Source organism: Haliotis rubra, unplaced genomic scaffold (genome assembly GCF_003918875.1).
Source record: "Haliotis rubra isolate DU_JTF1 unplaced genomic scaffold, ASM391887v1 Scf834, whole genome shotgun sequence".
Taxonomy (NCBI): domain Eukaryota; kingdom Metazoa; phylum Mollusca; class Gastropoda; order Lepetellida; family Haliotidae; genus Haliotis; species Haliotis rubra.
Window position 1 is genome coordinate 282084 of NW_025767562.1, and position 18951 is coordinate 301034.

At 37.7% G+C, this 18951-nt stretch overlaps 1 protein-coding gene across 1 annotated transcript; it reads right to left on the reverse strand.

Moving 5' to 3' along the window:
- Positions 1-429: 429 nt before the first annotated feature.
- LOC124262382 lies at positions 430-16055 on the reverse strand. Its single transcript, XM_046696864.1, has 6 exons — positions 15519-16055; positions 10636-10720; positions 4480-4679; positions 3843-3937; positions 3380-3569; positions 430-1486 (listed from the first exon to the last, which is right to left on the reverse strand). The coding sequence occupies exons 1-6, from the start codon at positions 15822-15824 to the stop codon at positions 1370-1372; spliced, it is 993 nt and encodes a 330-aa protein (XP_046552820.1). The 5' UTR covers positions 15825-16055; the 3' UTR covers positions 430-1369.
- Between the last annotated feature and the right edge of the window lie 2896 nt (positions 16056-18951).

Consider the following 18951-nt stretch of genomic DNA (forward strand, 5'->3'; position numbering starts at 1 on the left):
CGAAACTAATGATTTACAGTATAAACAAGAATTTAGTCAATTAAGAAGTAAATATAATACATATAAATCCTTATTTACAGATGGATCCAAGGATGGTGGCGCGGTGGCTTGTGCCACTGTCATTGGATCCAGAACAATATCTTCTCGACTACAAAATAACAGCTCTATTTTCACAGCAGACGCTAACGCCATATTAACAGCTCTTAAATATATTAATAAACACCGTAAATATAAACAATAAATAATATATATTTAAAATATTTTAGATTTAATTACTAGTTTTATATTTATATCTGTGATAATCTAATGTTTTACTGTCCTTCCTTGACAGGATTTTATAATTTACATTTAATTGTTTATATATATTTAACTTGATTTAGTCACGATATGGCTGAAATAGTGCCGATGAGACCTAAAATCTTAACTCACTCACGGTACATGTCAGTAATCTTCGCCTCGTACAGATTCCTACAGTAAACTCAAACCGTTTTGGGGTTTGCAGTTGCTTCACCCGGCTATCATCACAGTCTCAGATCGACTCTCTATACACAGCGACACCAACGTTCGCAATGTTTACATTCCCACAATGCAACCTTGGAATGTCGCATGACTTGTCAGCTTCATCTGGATGTACTGATCTAAACTTACGTTGGTAGTAGAAGTGCGACGTTCATATTGCCACATACGATTTACGTTAGTCACAGATGTAACTAAGATGATAAAAAGAAGATATTTAAACCGAACGTAAACCGTCTTCAAACCGTTTATATTTTGTTCTCACGGCTTAACGTAGGGGTGAAACTTTCGCTCTGAATTATTGTAACGTTAAAGCACTCGGACGCCTGCGTACTTTAACTATTACAGTTCAGGGCGAAAGCGTGCTCTATTACCCAAGACATAGTGTTAGAGCGAAGTGTATTTCTTAAACAGAACTAACTTTTAATTCACCGGGTTTGATATTATGATCTGAAACGATGCGTCTGGAAATTAACAATACTGTGATTATGTTGTGCGCCAAATCCACCCTAACCATTCTCAAAGCGCTAGGATTAGCATGTACGCGATATCCATTGTTATTTCCCTTGAGGGTATACATCCCATGCTGCCGTATGGACAATGGAGGGTTAAAAGTATATCTTCCTACCGGGTACCCATTTAATGTTGGGTGAGCCAAAACTGACATTAAGCATGACGCCGGTATTGGCGTTGGTATGCGATAGAATGGCATGCGTTGCTCCAGTTGTCTGCGAAAGGAAAAATCATTGCTCTTCCAATAGAAAATATTTATCAAAGGTAATGTATTGATAGCCAATCTGTTGCATGTTGTCGTTTCGCAGGGATTGTTACCGAGAGTCAGTCTGTGTTGAGGTCACACTGTGATGTGGGCAGCGGAGACGATGGCTTGCCCGCTGACGTAGACTTCTTCTATGATCTCATCTGGGTACATGTCTGTGAAGTTGTGGATACTTGAACCATTTACAGCAAGCTGCAAAGAAGCAAATGGAACATCTTCTATTATCCAGTGTATTCAAGTTCCTATTAGTTTGTCATAAATATCATTGATTCATTTGAAAACGGTTTTGAAAGAATGAATGAATTCATGTCATTACAGTGTTGTGTACAGCTCCGATTATCGAATCTGACACATGCAGTGCAACCGTGACACTAATTTAAATCACTTAAGTATAAAAATTATCGCTTTGTGTCAATAAAAATACAAATATATAATCATACCCATTCGTCGTTTTGGTATCATTAATGATACTTTTGTCTCATGTTCAAGAAACAACATACAAACGTATTGATAGTGGACGTCATACAAGAACAAAGATAAAGGTATTATATGCTTTCAAATTAGTAGAATGAAAATAATAATACAATCATGCGTACCCGAAATTTATATTCGTTTAAAGTTTAAAGAACAAAAGAACAACACTTATTACCCACATGGGAAAGAGGACACACGGTAGTATTTTTCCTGTAAGTCCCTAGGGAGTTTCACCTTTAGGTGAACGTTGATTGGCTGATTCCAGCCAATGAAAGAAGTCGCATCAAACGCGTTGGAATATAGGGATTCCCAACATCCTCATAGAGGAATGACGTTTTTATGTTAGCGATATTTAGACTGCAAATTGATATGGGTAATAAATACAAAAACCAACTCGTGACGGGGAATGACAGAATATCTTTCCCTCGTTATATTTTTTATACAATTTTCTCGCCAGGGCTCGAGAATCATGCATTTCGTATAACACGGGAAAGATAATCTTCATTCTCCGTCACTCGTTAGTTATTGTCAAAATGTCCCCCCAATGTCTCGGAAGTAAAATTTAGTGTAAAACTCGCAAGTCATTCGTTTTCAGAAATGATAGTTTGCATAATTGCATTTATTGAGAGAGTGAGTGAGTTAAGTTTTAAAGTCACATCGGCAATATTTCAGCATTTTTGCGACTAAAACAAATTCTATATTCATAGATACACATAATTTATAAAACCCTGTCAACGAAGGACAGTAAAATGACTATATTATCACAAAATGGGTTAAAACTAGCTAGCATATATATATAAATGTGAACAATTATTTTGGACAATGTATGCAATGTAAAACTGGTCTATTTATCGCCAACAACAGAAGATAGATCACCATACTAGGGTCCATGGGCACTTACATTACTTTTGCTACCTGCATGCACCCTAGCTGGATTTACACCATCCCTTCAGCCATTGGCGTTCATGCTGAGATTTAGCCGTACATTAAAATGACAAAAATACTGCGATTAAAAACCTGATAGACTTAAATTTACTTGAAATGTTTGGGGAATTACGTACGCATTTATTGAGAGCAAAATCACAAAATGATTACGTTCGTCGCTGTGCTACGTTGCATCTAGCGATACATTCACGGTAATCCAAATGCACACTGACTATTTTTTTGTTTTGGTAGGATTACAGCCGTGCTGATAGACTTCTCAGAAGCGTACGTGGCAAAAACGTAAGATCACGTCCCAGAGTAATGTGACATGGCATGATATAGCTTCCAATAGGCATAACACCCCTTTACTCATCTGTACAGCAAATCATTTCGAAGAAATGACACAACCGATAAACAGAAAAGACACAACCATTGTCATGTTTGCATTGTATGGAAACTCTGCATGTACGAGAGTCTGTTCTACTATTGCATCACGAAAAGGAACACCCAGAAATGCATTGGACATTTTAGACAGCATTTGGTGGATGTTTGTTACCGGGTCATCAATTTCGTATGTAACTATCGATCAGAGAAACGTCCACCCATAAAGCACATGCCAGACGGAGTAATTGCTGACTTAATCGGATCGTGACAAAGCGAGAACATGATGTGTGAGAAAGAACATACCATGTACATTCCTTGGTCAAGTCGTATCTCCACCAGAGACTCGGTACCCACTGCTAACGGGACTGGGCTTAGATCAGTCTGTGTTCCCCAAACACCAGAGGTGAATGAGTTGAATGCCAGCTTATTTTCATCCAGTCGGAAGCCGATATGACACAATATATTCTCTCCTCTGCGAAAGTCCATTTGTACTCTGAAAGGAGGGGGAAATTGCTAGTGTGTACTAAGGAAAATGTTTCCAGATCGACAACAGAACAATATTATGGTTCTTCCAGCTTTTCTGTTCGATATGGTATCATTCCTGTTATCAATGAAACAAATTTATGCGTTTGAAACCTAGAGGTCTGTGTGTGAAACCGAATGCTAATTTTGAGTTAGGGAATGGCATTATATACCTGATTGCGTGCACTAATTCGTTTCGTCAAATTAATTGGTAGTGTCATAATTGGGAGTGTCAATACTTTACCTTGTACCGGCCGTAGGCGTGACGTTTACAACCACAGTGAAGTTCCTGGAATTCCCACAAGGTAAGACCAACTGGACGACAATCCCCTGTTGAAACTAAGAAATCGTTTCATATAAAATTCGGTAATTTCTTCGCCCATTTCTCAATACTCACTTGTTATCGCACGTTATATATCGAATATATGCGAACTTGTTGTTCATAATTGTGCAAAAACGTTTAGCCCATACAATAATCAATATTTCAAGGCTATATTTTTTTTTTGCTCTTAATTAGTGTTTATTATCTTTAATCTATCTCTGTCGTGGCAGTACATTTGGTGTTGTGTGTAAACCTTTTTTGTTTCCTGCATCTGGTTATTTTGTGATGGGTGTTGAATGAAATCATATTTCTTCACATTATTTCTTCCCTGTCCTGTCGAGATACATGCAATCGTCTTACCACTTATTTTTCAACAAAAGGATGGAAACGGACCAAATTCCAAAGATCAAATACGATTCAGCTCTTCCAGCTCTTGCATACTGCTGCACTAGTTTCTGTAGTTTCTTATGGTATCGTCCACAGGTTTTATGTAGTAGATATTATTGAGTCCATCTCACCTCTCCATCACGTGAAAACTTTAATATCATAACCAGCTTACCGGGGTGTCCCAGATGTACTGAGCACAAGAGCCAATAGAACCATTCCAATGTCCTGTTGACTGGCATATTCTGCTGTTACTTGTGGTGCACAACATGAAGTTGTCCCTGCAAGTGTATACTGAAACCGCTCCTTCGTACACACCATCATAATGCACCTCAGCATTGGCAACAGTAGGTGGAGCACCACAGCCCTGAAACTCTGTCAAGAGTACGTGATAAACTGACATTGATTTTAATATAAAACATTGGCCATTTTCACTGTAACTTTGCCTTGTGAGAACAGCAGAAATAGCTATATATATAGCTATGCATTTGTGTATGTGGATCTATTACGTTCGTTTAGTTTTATTGAACAATCACCCGTTCATTCCCTAAGGGCACCCGTGAAGAGCCACCTCCTCGTGGTGGGTGCTGCGTAACGCTAAGAGCTCTTCAACCCCCCGTGTGGGCCCGGGGGCATATTTGTACACAGCACCTCAGTACTGGTCGTTAGACCGAATTGGGAAACCTGTTTGCCGTGTGTTGCGCCCCTGTGTCGGTGGAGGACGGGAGTCTGGTGGTCGAGGACACTGGTTCCAGGAACAGTGTTCCTTTGCCCAACACACCACTTCGCCCCTTACTTCACCTAGACAGGTGGTTGAATGGGCCCGGTTCAATCAATTGGCTGGTCATGCCAGGCCCTGTGCATGGATTTTATGTCATTGCACAAATTTGATTTGCAATTGTTTAAATTTTGGTCTTGGCTTCCTTTGTTCATGTAACATCATTTGATTTTTGTAATATGTTTATTGTGAACTTTGCCTAGAGTCTTCTGCCAGAAGGGGGTGGCTCATGGGCCAATCTGGTAGAAGAATTAATCTTTTAGTTTTTCTGCTGGAGTATATCATCCGAGTATCCTTGATGTTGCAAGTCAGATATCCGCTTGTGTTTAGTATTGTCCTTGTGATACTCCGTGGAGGGTGGGGAGCTCGGATGATGAACCATTAAAAACTAACTATGGCATACGAAACCCCACTTAAAGAAACGAAACGTCCACTTGGTACTGATCCAGATGTTAACGACCAACGACTGTCCACATTCATTGATTACTGGCCACGTTTTCTCGTAATTGAGACTCAAGATAGCACAAGATTAAAGTTGAACCCTTTTGCAATACATAAAGACATACAAGGCATTGCCAGTGACGTAAGAAATATCAAACGTTTACGTTCAGGTGCATTGCTCGTTGAGTGCAGCAAAAGACAACAGGCAACTAACCTGATGACTACTGAAACATTCGTCGGCATTCCAGTATCAGTATCTCCTCATAGAACACTTAACACCAGCAAAGGAATCATCAGAGATCGAGATCGATTGTTTGCCGACATGTCTGAACTTGATATTGTTTCAGAAATGAAAGAGCAAGTGGTCACACACGTTAAGCGTTTTACAACACGTACAAACCAAGAAACCATTCACACTAACACGTACCTGTTTTCGTTTTCCTCTCCAAATGCTTCCAGATCAGTAAAGGCGGGATATTGTCACATTAATGTTGACACCTACATGCCAAATCCTTTAAGGTGTTTTAAATGCCAGAAGTTTATTCATGGTGTTAGTACTTGCACATTGTCTGTTGTGTGTGCTCAATGTGGTGAGAAAAAACCCATACAACAGAAGATTGTGACAGTGACTTTAAGAACTGTACCAACTGTGCAGGCAAACACTCATCGTTCTCAAAAGATTGTCCGATCTGGAAACAGCAGATGGAGATCAATAAGATAGAGTTCACCCAAAACATTAGTTTTCCTGGTGCCAAAAAGCTTGTCTTAAGATCTGAAATTATGGAAACCTATACATCCATAGCCAAAACATCGTCTGATTCAACTCTTCCAATAGCCAAATCATATGTAAGCTGTCCGACGAATTTAACTTGGTACAAAACCGATTCTCCTAAGATTTTGTCACCTGCTATCTCTACACAAACTGCAGAACCACTTCCTGTCACGGCCCAAATCAGGCAGAACCATCTCATGACCGTGACACATTATCTCAGTCAACTCAAAGGTCTCAATCTAACACAAACGACAAAGCAAAAGCAAACCGAAGCCAGATTCTTAAATTAAAACAAAGTGACAGAGCCCCAAAAGGGTCAGATGATAAAATAAAATTATTTAACAAATACGGATCACTTGTGGACATGGACGTTCCATTCTAGGCCACACAGCATGTCGCCCTCGAAAAATGTGCGGGGTAGATCCCGAATTAATCCACCTAAGAGATAAGTTTTTCTAAAACTATCGTACAGTGGAACTGTAGAGGACTACGGACCAATTTTAATGAAATACAACTATTAATCCAGGATTTAACACCATCAGTCTTCTGTCTGCAAGAAACGTATATGAAACAGACAGATAATTTTAGCTTACGTCAGTTTGAAGCCTATCATTATCCCCCAAGGTGATAGGGCCACTGATGGTTCTACTATCCTTATACGACAGGATGTTATTCACAGTTCTGTTGCACTTAACACTAATCTCCAAGCTGTTGCAGTGCGATTTACTCTGGGTGTGGCATTTACGTTATGCTCTCTATATATTCCTCCTTCATCGGCACTTCAGCAGCCTGACCTTCAAGCACTCTATGATCAACTCCCGAAGCCCTGCGTTTTATGGGTGACCTAAACGGGCACAACCCGCTCTGGGGCAGTACCAACACTAATACTAAAGGTAAAATACTGGAAGATTTAATTTCCAATAATGACCTGTGTATATATAATGATGGTTCAAGCACCTATCTGCATCCTGCAACTGGCACTTATTCTTCTCTGGATTTGTCTCTTGCAGATTTTAACCTCCTCAATCAATTTGATTGGTCTGTTCACAATGACCTTTGTGGAAGTGACCACTTCCCAACTATCCTGTCAGAAATAACTCCATCTGATTCTCCAAAGGTTAATTGGTCTTTATTTCGAAATATAAATCGAAACTCCGACCTGAATGCTTCAGTGACGTAACTGTGTTCCATTCAGACTTTTGCTGACCTTTTAAATGAAATAGCTGATGAGTGTATACCAAAGTCCTCTACAACTCCACATGTACGGAAGCTATGGTTTAATACAGATTGTAGACAGAAAAGTGAGGAAAAAGGCAGAAAATTATTTCCGTCACCATCCAACTGCCATCCAAACAAATGTAAAATACTTAATGCGAATGCACGTCGTACCTTCAAACAAAACAAACGGCAATCCTGGAGGAACTATGTCTCCAAAATTAACCCACGTACGCCAATGTCCAAGGTATGGAACATGGTTAAAAGAATTAAAGGCAAAGGTTCAAAATCTGCTGTTCAAAATCTTAAAGATGGTGATAATTTAATTACTGATAACATTGGCGAAACTCTTGCCAAAACATTTTCATCGGCAAATTATGGCCCTGAGTTTCAGAGATATGAGAAACAACAGGAAAAGACAAAAGTTAATTTTGAATCAAATAATGATAAAGACTAAAATGAACTGTTTTCATTACATGAGCTATATACAGCTCTTGAGCAAGCTCATGACACTGCAGCGGGTGATGATAATATTTATTATCAGCTACTGAAACACTTGCCTGAACCATATCTGGTGACACTTTTAGATATATTTGACCAAATATGGACGACCGGAAATTTTCCTCCCTCGTGGCGTAATGCCATTGTAGTCCCAATACCAAAACCTGGCAGGGATCATACAGATCTGTCGAATTACAGACCAATATCTCTAACTAGCAGTGTCTCTAAAACAATGGAACGTATGGTGAATAATAGATTAACCTGGTATCTTCAAATCAATAACCTTATAACAAATCTTCAATGTGGTTTTAGGAAAGATCGCAGTACCATTGATCATTTGGTACGTTTAGAATCCTTTGTTAAAAATGCTATAGTAAATAAACAACATGCTGTATCAATTTTCTTTGATCTTGAGAAAGCTTATGATCTGACCTGGAAGCATGGCATTTTGAAGGATTTACATGATTTTGGTTTGAGAGGCCGTTTGCCTCTTTTTATATCACAATTTTTAAAAGACAGGCAATTTCAAGTCCGAGTGGGTTCAACCCTGTCTGATCATTACAATCTGGATCAGGGTGTCCCTCAAGGCAGTATTTTGAATGTCACACTGTTTAGCATTAATATCAATAGTTTACCAAAGGTTTTAAATGATTCAATTGATGGATCATTATTTGTGAATGATTTTAATATTTCTTGTTGTAAAAATATGCATACTATTGAAGGGCAACTGCAGTTATGTTTAAACAAAATAAATAAATGGTGTCTTGAAAACGGCTTCAAATTTTCTAAATCCAAATCCAATACATTTCTGCCGTAAATACAAACCGCATAAGCACCCTGAACTATTTTTAAATGGCACTCCCATCAAAGTTGTGAAGGAGGCCAAATTCTTGGGTCTTAGTTTTCATTCCCATTTGACATTCCTACCACATATTAAATCCCTTAAAGCTAAATTCCAGAAGGCACTTGATTTGTTAAATTCAAAGTGGGGAGGGGATCAAACTACCCTCCTTCACCTATATAGATCATTGGTGCGATCTAAACTTGATTGTGGCTCCATCGTATATGGTGGAGCCTGCAAAAGCAACCTACAACTTCTTTATTCTGTCCACCACCAAGGCCTTCTCCTGTTGACAGTCACTATGTTCAGACTGATGAGCCATCACTTAACCAACGTCGTATATATAACAACAAAAGTCTATTCTAACGAGCCTAATCCTGCATTTAACTGTTTTTTCAATCCTATTTATGAGGATTTCTACAACAAAAAGTCTTCTCTTGTTCCGCCTCTTAGTTTAAGAATTAAACCATTCATTTCTGCTGCCGGCATTGAGCTGGAAAATATAGCTCCTTCCCGTCTACTTTCTTGGCAACTAGTGAGGCCTGAAGTTGACCTAACTCTAACAAAGTTTAAGAGATCAGAAACAAATGAATTGCAATATAAACAAGAATATAATCACATAAAAATACAATATAATACATACAAATCCTTATCTACAGATGGGTTCAAGGATGGTGGCGCTGTGGCATGGCCACTGTCATTGGATCCAGAACAATATCTTCTCGACTACCGGATAACATCTCTTTTTTTACAGCAGAAGCAAACGCCATATTAACGGCTCTTAAATATATTCAAAGACACGCTAAACATAAACAATACATATTCTTTTCCGATTCTCTTTTAATGAACGAATCACGATCAAACATGTCTTGCTTTACTGTGTTGAATATTCCATCACAAGGGATAACTATTTCAAATCACGAACTATGAAGGATCTTTTTAATAATATAAGTTCTTATCTAGTTATTGTATTTTTAAAATAATTAGATTTGTTAAATGATTTGTAAATAAATAAATATGTTATGAATGGAAGTTTACATTAGTAACTCAGATTGTTAGTGGCTGTATCATCGGGGGGTGGGGGGTGGGGTGGTGTAAAGTACTGTAAAATTATTGTCTTCCTGAGAGGGTAAGTAAGTCCCAAAATTTTCAATGTACATATAAATTTACCATTTTTTTTTAAAACGGAGTAATTTTGTTATTTTAATTTTGGATAATTATTCCTACAATTGACAGCTGCTGAAGAGATGATGTAAATCCTGCTAGGGTCCATGCAGGTAGCAAAAGTACCGTAAGTCCCCATGGTCCCTAGTATGGTGATCTACCTTCAGTTGCTGGTGATCTATAGCCCCGTTTTATATTGTATTGGTATCTGTAGTGATATATATTAATGAAAGCGTACTAGTTTTAAATTAAGAGCTGTGATATTCTAGTAGTTTTACTGTCCTTAGATGACAGGTTTTTATTTTCTCAATTTATTGTTTTTTATATTGATATTAATGACATTGTTCTCGTCACGATTGGCTGAGATATTGCCGATGTGACGTTAAATCTGAACTCACTCACTCACTCATTCCTCACGCAGACACTCTGTCCTGGGGTAAATTGATCCAAGCATCTTCTTATGATTCTACATGATTTCAGCCCAAGCCGAATGATGTCAACATACTTTTATGAACAAAAAAGTAGAATGACCTATTTTGTTACATGATTTCAAGCCGAATGATTTCAGTAACATTTTATGAACAAAGAAGAAGAATATCTTTTACAGTCAATTACTTACCTGTTTCACATGATACACGACTCAGTCGATCTACATGACATCTGGACATTGGACAAGGAGTCTCCGAACAGGCGCCAGCAAGTAACTATTTGAAACAATGCATTCATGTGGTTAGGATGCATCCAATAAAAAAAATAACGTTGTGGAAATTCTGCTCGGCGAAATCTTTCAAAACCAGTATCTCACATTTCTAAGTGATATCTAAGTGGGCATCTTACACAAAATCAATAGATAACTACAGGGAGAAATATTTCGTCTGTGGAAACATATTTTGACAGACAGACAGATATAAATTTTTTCATTGGCCCATAATACAACATAATGCAAATATAAATAATACATACATGCTGGATGTAGGATGACGATTGAAATACAAGGTCAGTTGATTGTAGTGGTGGGTTTACTTCTTAGTTTTAATACAGCGGAGAGAAATATAGAATCTCTCCCAAGTGTCTTCTGATATCAATTATATCAACACGAGTTGATATAGTTGCAAATATCCGAGGCTTGCCGAGGATATTTTAACTTTTATCAACGAGTGTTGATATATTTGATATCAGAAGACACGAGGGTGAGATTCTATTTATCATCCAAAATCACTTTTCATTAATTTTCAATGAAATATGTACATCTCTCAACACAGTACTGCCATTACACTTGCAGTGCAGCGATGTCATAGCATTGTGACGTCATCAAGTACATGACGTCATAGCATTGTCAGGGCATTGTACAAAATCTACTGTCAAAACGATATCTCCTAGGAGATATCGTTTGATCTCACACAAGCGATATCTCCAGTGGAACACAGTTTTGGATGATAAATGTACTTAATGTTTCTTTATTATTTATGTTGTTGCAGGGTAGGTCTGGTGGGTTGTGAAACACTGCTTTCTTATTTCAGAATATTTGCTACAGATAAGTAGGATATGGATCTCGTCTTCAACATAGTTTAGGCCAACAGAGTGGCAGTAGAGGCAGAGACGTCGATCATAGGGTGCATTTGTGTGGCGACCGGTTTCCACTGCTAGTCTAAAGTTGTTACAGCGGAACATAGCTTTAACTTTCTGCTGATATGATTGGAGATCACAGAACAAGTAGTGTTCAACATTAAGTAAAGATTTAAATTGTGAACAGTATTTACATTTAGATGAAGAGTCAAGTGAGGAGCGCCAATATTGAAGAAAGCAGTCATACAATCGTTGCTTGAAGTTAGATATAAATGTTTTAATACAGCCAATTTCTTGCGAGATCCATACAAACCCAAAATCATATTGAAAAAGAATTATTCTTATATGTGATGCCCAGGTAGATTTATTATTATCATCAAGAGATTGAAGCATTTGGACTTGCTTGCTAAGCAAGTCTATGGTGCTGAAGCTGCATCAGTCTGCACCAGTACTTTACTGCTCTAGAGGTATAGCGATATTGCAGTGAGAGTCTGCCACACTCTCCAAACGCCATGATATTGTTGGTATACTTGCTGACTTTGAGAAAAGTCTTATAAAACTTAAAATGTACAGTTTCAATTTGTTTGCAATAAGTGGTTCCCCACATCTCTGATCTATAACGCTGAATAGGTGTAATCATGGAGTCAAATATCTTTAAAATGTCATTGTGATTAATATATCCAAAATGGTTTTGGTAATTATAGATGGTGAATATAACTTTACTTGCTTGGGCTGCTAAACAAGACTGGACTTTAGTCCATGACAGCTTAGGAGTGAACACACAGCATGTTCACAACTTCTATTTGTTCACTATCTAAAAAACACTTTTCATTAGAACGGAGAGGATCACCATTCCTAAAAACAATAATTTTGGTTTTGTTCAGATTGACTTCCATTCCTGTCTCTGCACAGAATTTTTCAACAATATTAATTTTCTGTTGAAGCTGTAACGCAGTATCTGCTACACTTGAAACATCATCAGCGAAAATACAGCAGAGAAAATACATCAGGAATATGAGTTGATATAAAGACACCCCTACCACCTATTGTTTAATTTGGCGTGTGGGGAAATTAGCTTTGCGTTAACTCATTAAGGCCGAGAGACGCATATATGGGGCACATTAATCAGCTCCTCACAGCGAGAGACGTGTTTACGGGGCAGGTAATTGGCAGTTTCTCAGAGAGAGAGCCACATATATTGGTCAACAGAAAGCACCTCTTATTCAGCGAGAGACGCACATGTGTGTTGTACTTTTATCGCACTGTACCTATTATTTCAACCAATTTAGTAGTACTGAGCAAATATTAGCTTTTCTTGCGAGAGATGCTACCTTTAGTGTCAATCAGAAGAAGTATTTAAAGTGTTTTAATAACAATTGCTAATCATTATCATAGGCTTGTACAGCGTTTGGCAAATGAACACATGTCGGCGAGAAAGGGGATTATGATGTTTTTACAGAGGTAAGTGTCTGGTATTCTTCATACTAAAATACTTCGTATGCACATTGATTGAATTAGATGTAATGGTTTAGAGGTTACTGAAGATTATGCTTCCTAAATAGGAAACAATATACGAAATTTCAAGGACATACAAAGAATTCAAACACAATAGAATAGTTTGAATTTATATTTTAGGTATTATAACGTTGTCATGTTTCATATAATGAAACATATAATGAAACATAATGTATAAACACAAATAATTATATATCCAAGCTTGAATAGATTAGACATAATTTAACTTACTAATTTGAAGCTTACTATATTGTAGTGATGTTCCATAATCTAAAGTTGACCATGTTACCTAATCGAATATCGCGCCTTTGCATCGAATTATATACATGTCAGTGTTATTACAACAATGAAATCTTTTACTACGTTTATTACAAAACACAGTAAGTTGGTAATTCAAAACGTTCTCACACATAGACCACAGTAATATCATAAGTTATTACATGTAACCATACAAAGGTATTTCAAGCATTTTTGTCCAGATTGAAAGTTCCATGTTGATTTGAATTGTAAGTTTTCTATGCAATTTACAATTTTCTATTTGATCTCTGTAATTATCGAATCCGGTGTAATTATCACGTGTATCAATGAACTCAGTCTCTATTGATCCATCGTCAATAAAAGCTGGATAGTATATCAGCTACGGTATCGATACACATGCGTATAATCATTCAATCAGATTACAGTAATGAGATAATTGAACACCTCTTTCGACCTTGAAATAACAGCCTCCGGTAGAATGCATATGTATTTACGTCCTTGTTGAAAGGTTTGTCCCGTGACAAGTGTAAAATAAACAGATGCGCTGTTACATCATTGGACAACTTGCTTTATGGAGTCACGCCCCTCTCTGTAATGTTTATGCATGCATGCACATCTGTAATCTTATGAACCTTGTTTGCATTCAGTATAAATATAGGCACGCCCTCCTTCATAATTATTTGGAGGGGTGGGGGTCAACTGCAAGTTTATACACTATAATAATTCAGTATACTGTCATTTCGTGAATTCTGTAATACATGTACTTTAGTTTGGATATTCATTTGTATCAAGGTGAAGATTATATTTACATGTACAGCAAACCATTATGTTTTATGTACTAGTTGTGTGCATAAAATCCATATGTAAATAAATACTATCTCTACTCAGTGGTTGGATTTCAATCACTTTGTTTTACGTATCGAAAAACACTAAAATGAGGTCAAATAAACTCGCCAAAGTGTCTATCTACTCCTATTTGTCTTATGTGTATATTTCATACATCGTTACCAGTGTGTATGTTTACAAGACACAACCTGTTACATGATAGCTTGAGTTGATAAAGCCGAAATCAAGCATATCGACTGGTCAACGATATAGCCAATAATCAATCTCTATCCAAGCTGTTGAGTGACAAAGCGTGCTCTTCAGAAATATCGCCAACGCCCCATCACCTGTCCTTTCCTCTGTGACAGGTATCTCATGATGCGATTGGTCACAGATAACATATGACCAGCCGCTATATTGAACAGTTGAGATACCGAACGTTCTGTTCGGGAAATTTGATGACGCCCTATCACGTGACTCTTTTTTTTATTTCTATGCAAGGAATATGTAGTATACATTTTTATATGTATGTTTGTATGGTCACGTATGTTTTCTGCATTAAATCTAGATGAAACAAAGTGCCAAGCTATGAATGTACTCTGTTAGACACAGACTAGTGTAATAGTACTTTCATTAAAATAATTCGTATACACTAGAAATGTATCGGCAAAAACGCTATTTTCGTCGAAGATGATAAAGTATGTAAGTAAATTAATCTTTACAGTATGTCATTGTCATAGATGTTTTGTAAAATTTAACCTCACACACTGATATGAGAGGGAGAATTTGTTTGTGTGTCTCATCTCATACATACAAAGAATACATGCAAATGGTGATAAAATATAAATGTACAAGCCGCCAAAGGTCCACAAGAAAAGCTTGCAATAAAATTATATAAAACTTTGCAATACACGATATGTATTCACACCTGCTTTCTTCCAACATATATCTTTACGACACAATTAAACAATCAGGACTTCTTTGTATGACTAGACAGTTTCCTGTCATCCCCGAAACCTACCAGGGAAATCAGGTGTGATTAGCACTAATTAATCTCGGCACAGCGAGTGGGCAATCAGCGAGGGGTTCCAGGTGTTGAGTAGTGAAGTAGCTCTCGGGCTTAATGAGTTAAAGAAATTCAAACACAATTTACCAAAACATTGTTAAATAGCACAAACATTTTTCAGACCGTCCTCATAAGGTTGGACTATTGTTGAGTTTAGCGTCAAAAGAGAAACAAAGTTTATGGCAAAGAAATTGAAATCTAACTATCCAAAACATTGTGAAATATTTCATATTACGATGTCCTTGTTTGTAAGAAGAATAAAGTAACTTTACCTTTGGCCAGTATCTGATGTCACTAAAGAAACATCCTGGGTGGCTTGTGATGGCCACGTCGTTGCTGCTGTTGCTGTTGAGTCCGCAGGTGCGAGTCCAAGTCTCAAAGTTGAAGGACATGCAGACTGATGACATCAGACATTCTGAGGCACAGGAATAGACGGACGGTGACCTCACTTTCCTAAATACGTAATGTTCCATGTGTGCATCTACCTCCAGAACCGAAGACGCGTTGAAGCAAGTGCCACAACAGATTAATCCTACACAAGATAGGACTAAGACTCCGGTAAAGAGAATAAAATGCATGTTTCTGGTCTATAAAATGAGATACACAGGTGGAATTAGTAATCGGTTGTGTTCAACAACCAACAATCTGTATCGGATCTCATTCTCTGTGTGAAAATTTGACGCTTGTAACCGCAGAAGCTGAAAACAAATATTATGTATACATGTCCATCCATCTTCGTGTCTTCAGGTAACTAAAGATATGTACAGTTCCTTACTGAATATATGTCTTTGTGGGCTGATCTGATCAAAACGAATTGATTTAGAAATGTCGATAAGACCATACAAAACCAGTGCTAGCTGCCTCATTCATTGTTAAGAAATCAATGCAGCTAATTTTTCATTTGATTTGAACAGCTCTGATTGAACTTTTGACTGTACGAAGCTATTTGCTCAAACAGGGGAAAAATCAATTACAGCCCTGCAGAGCTGTGCGTATGTACAGCTCTTCAGTCAGATGACAGCTGATGACGTCTCCCGGTATGAGGTGAGGTGAGGTGAGGTGAGGTGAAATTGGGTTTAACGTCGTGCTTGAGAATATTTCGCTCATATGACGACGTGCATGCGTGTGTATGTGTATGTGTATGTGCGGCTGCTTGTACTGGCCCAGACTTAAGCTGGTTTTATAGTGCTAGCCCTCTGAGATACCATGCCGCAGTGAAGCATGAATACCCCACTCGGACACATTATACAGACCCCGAGCCGACCAGTCCTTGTTGTACCTATTAATGCCGAGCGCCAGGCAGGTATGACGCGATCGGGGATCGAACCTGTATGTATGTATGTATGTATGTATGTATGTATGTATGTATGTATGTATGTATGTATGTATGTGTGTGTGTGTGTGTGTGTGTGTGTGTGTGTGTGTGTGTGTGTGTGCGTGCGTGCGTGCGTGCGTGCGTGCGTGCATGCATGCATGCATGCATGTATGTATGTATATATATGTTGTACCCATTAATGCCGAGCGCCAGGTAGTCACCAACAAGTACCATATTTTAGCGTCTTTTGGTATGACGCGGCCGGGGATCGAACCCGCGACCTTCCGCTCTCTGGGCGGACGCTCTAACCACTACACCACGAAGGCGGTTTCTCCCGGTATGAAGCCACAATGTGTCTGTGGGTTCCAAACATTTCAGAAATAAGAGTATAAAGCCTATCGACAATGGCACATCCCTGTTAATGTTTATGTTTGGGACTGCCGCAGTTGAATAATCAACATTTTGTCTTCAATCAATCTCCATGTTTGCATTTATGCGAATGTTTCCTGTCTCCTTATAAAGTAAATATTGGCATTAATTATGGCATTTATGTCACAATGGAGTGTTGAAATCTTTTTTCAGCTAGGCTAGTGTTGTTTGGTCTTCCCTGCTTGCTTCTCGGATGTTAAGCTTTTTCGTGGTATTGAAACACACCTTGCATCGTGGACCTGGACAGTGAGAACATGCCTTTGTCGATATTGTCTAAGTTAGCTTTTCCTGAAATGACGAGTACCAACTGACCTAATGTCACAATCATTAGGTTATCCAGAGTATCAGCCAACCGTGGCCAAACTTCTCCAATACCCTATTGTTTGTTACAGCTTGTTAGAGTTTGTTATTTGCTTGAATTGCACTTGGAACAGTTCAACATCAATAAGCAGATCAATACTTTTCTGTATAATCTAATCGATTGGTGCTAAGTTTATATATGTGCATGTAGAGCGACAAATGAAATATTTTTGTATAACCTAGCAACAACAGATTTCCATTGGTTTTAATTTCAATTCACACTTCTTTTCGTCCTTGTGTTGATTTGTTGTTTTGTCTTTAGTTCACCTGGTTGTCAAGGCGTTCATTAACGTGAAACATTTTTTTTAGTTCTCAAAAATGGCTCAACTGATATATCTGACATTTTCAGCTGGCCAACTGCAAAGAATTAATTGGAATAGTTTTTTTGTATTAAAAGCTAAAAAACAAATAAATAACTCTTTTCCTCAAACACTAGATCCTCAGACGTTAGGTATTTGTTTCTGAAGTCAACCACTGGTATGTCTGGTCCAGAAACGATTATTTAGGCTTTAATTTGCTTTGTTGCAGCATGTTACAATAAAGAAACAAAGTGAGTGAGTGAGTGAGAGAGTTTAGTTTTACGTCGCCCTCAGCCATATTCCAGCTTTATGGCGGCGGTCTGTAAATAATCGAGTCTGGATTAGACAATACAGTGATCAACAGCATGAGCATCGATCTGCACAATTGGGAACCAACGAAATGTGTCAACCAAGTCAGGGCGCCTGGCCACCCGATCCCGTTAGTCGCCTCTTACGACACGCATGGGTTACTGAAGATCAATAATCTTAAGCGGACCTTTACGGGTCCTAAAGAAACAAAGATTAAAGGTACACTAGAAATAGAGTTTATAGAATTACAATCGTAATACATCGAGTATTTATATAATTAATGTTTTACGGAGATCTATTGAGGATGTGACGTTTCTTGTAATTAACCTTTTAAGACTCAAACCGAACAGAACAAAACAGAATTCTATTTCAGTCACTGGCCTCCGGCCCAAAATACATAAATTGATGGATAATGAAAGAACATATAATGCATTTCATTTAGATTTGTGTTTCTTGTCAACATAGTATAAAAATCGAAATACATTGTTGATGATATTAACATTTTACTCTGTAATACAGATTTAAATTTAATAATTGGTGGACATATGCTAATATATTTATGTACTTATTTCTGAAATGAGAATATGCATCACATATATAAAACACATGCCATTTGTCTTCAACAACGAAAATACCATTTAATTAAGAAAAACAGGAAATAACTTTCATTATATGCACCATTAATGTATCTACCAGTTTCAACTGCTAGTTTAAAATTACAACACCGAAATCGGGCATATATTGTTTAAATATTGAGTGATATCATTATTTACCAAGTAGCTCTCTACATTGAGCAGAGATTTGAATTTGAAAATATTTATGGCTGCTATCCAAAGACGTTTGCCAAGATTGGAATAAATTACCATGCAATCTCTGTTTAAATGATTTAATAATTGTTTTGTGATCACCAAATTCCCTGGCCTATCCAAACAAATCCAAGACCAAATTGAAAAAGAATATTTTTTATATTAGTTGTCCATGATATTCGTCCTA

Excerpts from the sequence above, each read along its gene's own strand:
- LOC124262382 (XM_046696864.1), bottom strand. The coding sequence starts at position 15,824 with ATGCATTTTATTCTCTTTACCGGAGTCTTAGTCCTATCTTGTGTAGGA. Across the intron at positions 3,938-4,479 it reads AGTACATCTGGGACACCCCG|TTTCAACAGGGGATTGTCGT; the intron begins GTAAGCTGGTTA and ends ACGATTTCTTAG. Across the intron at positions 1,487-3,379 it reads TTGACCAAGGAATGTACATG|CTTGCTGTAAATGGTTCAAG; the intron begins GTATGTTCTTTC and ends GCTTCTTTGCAG.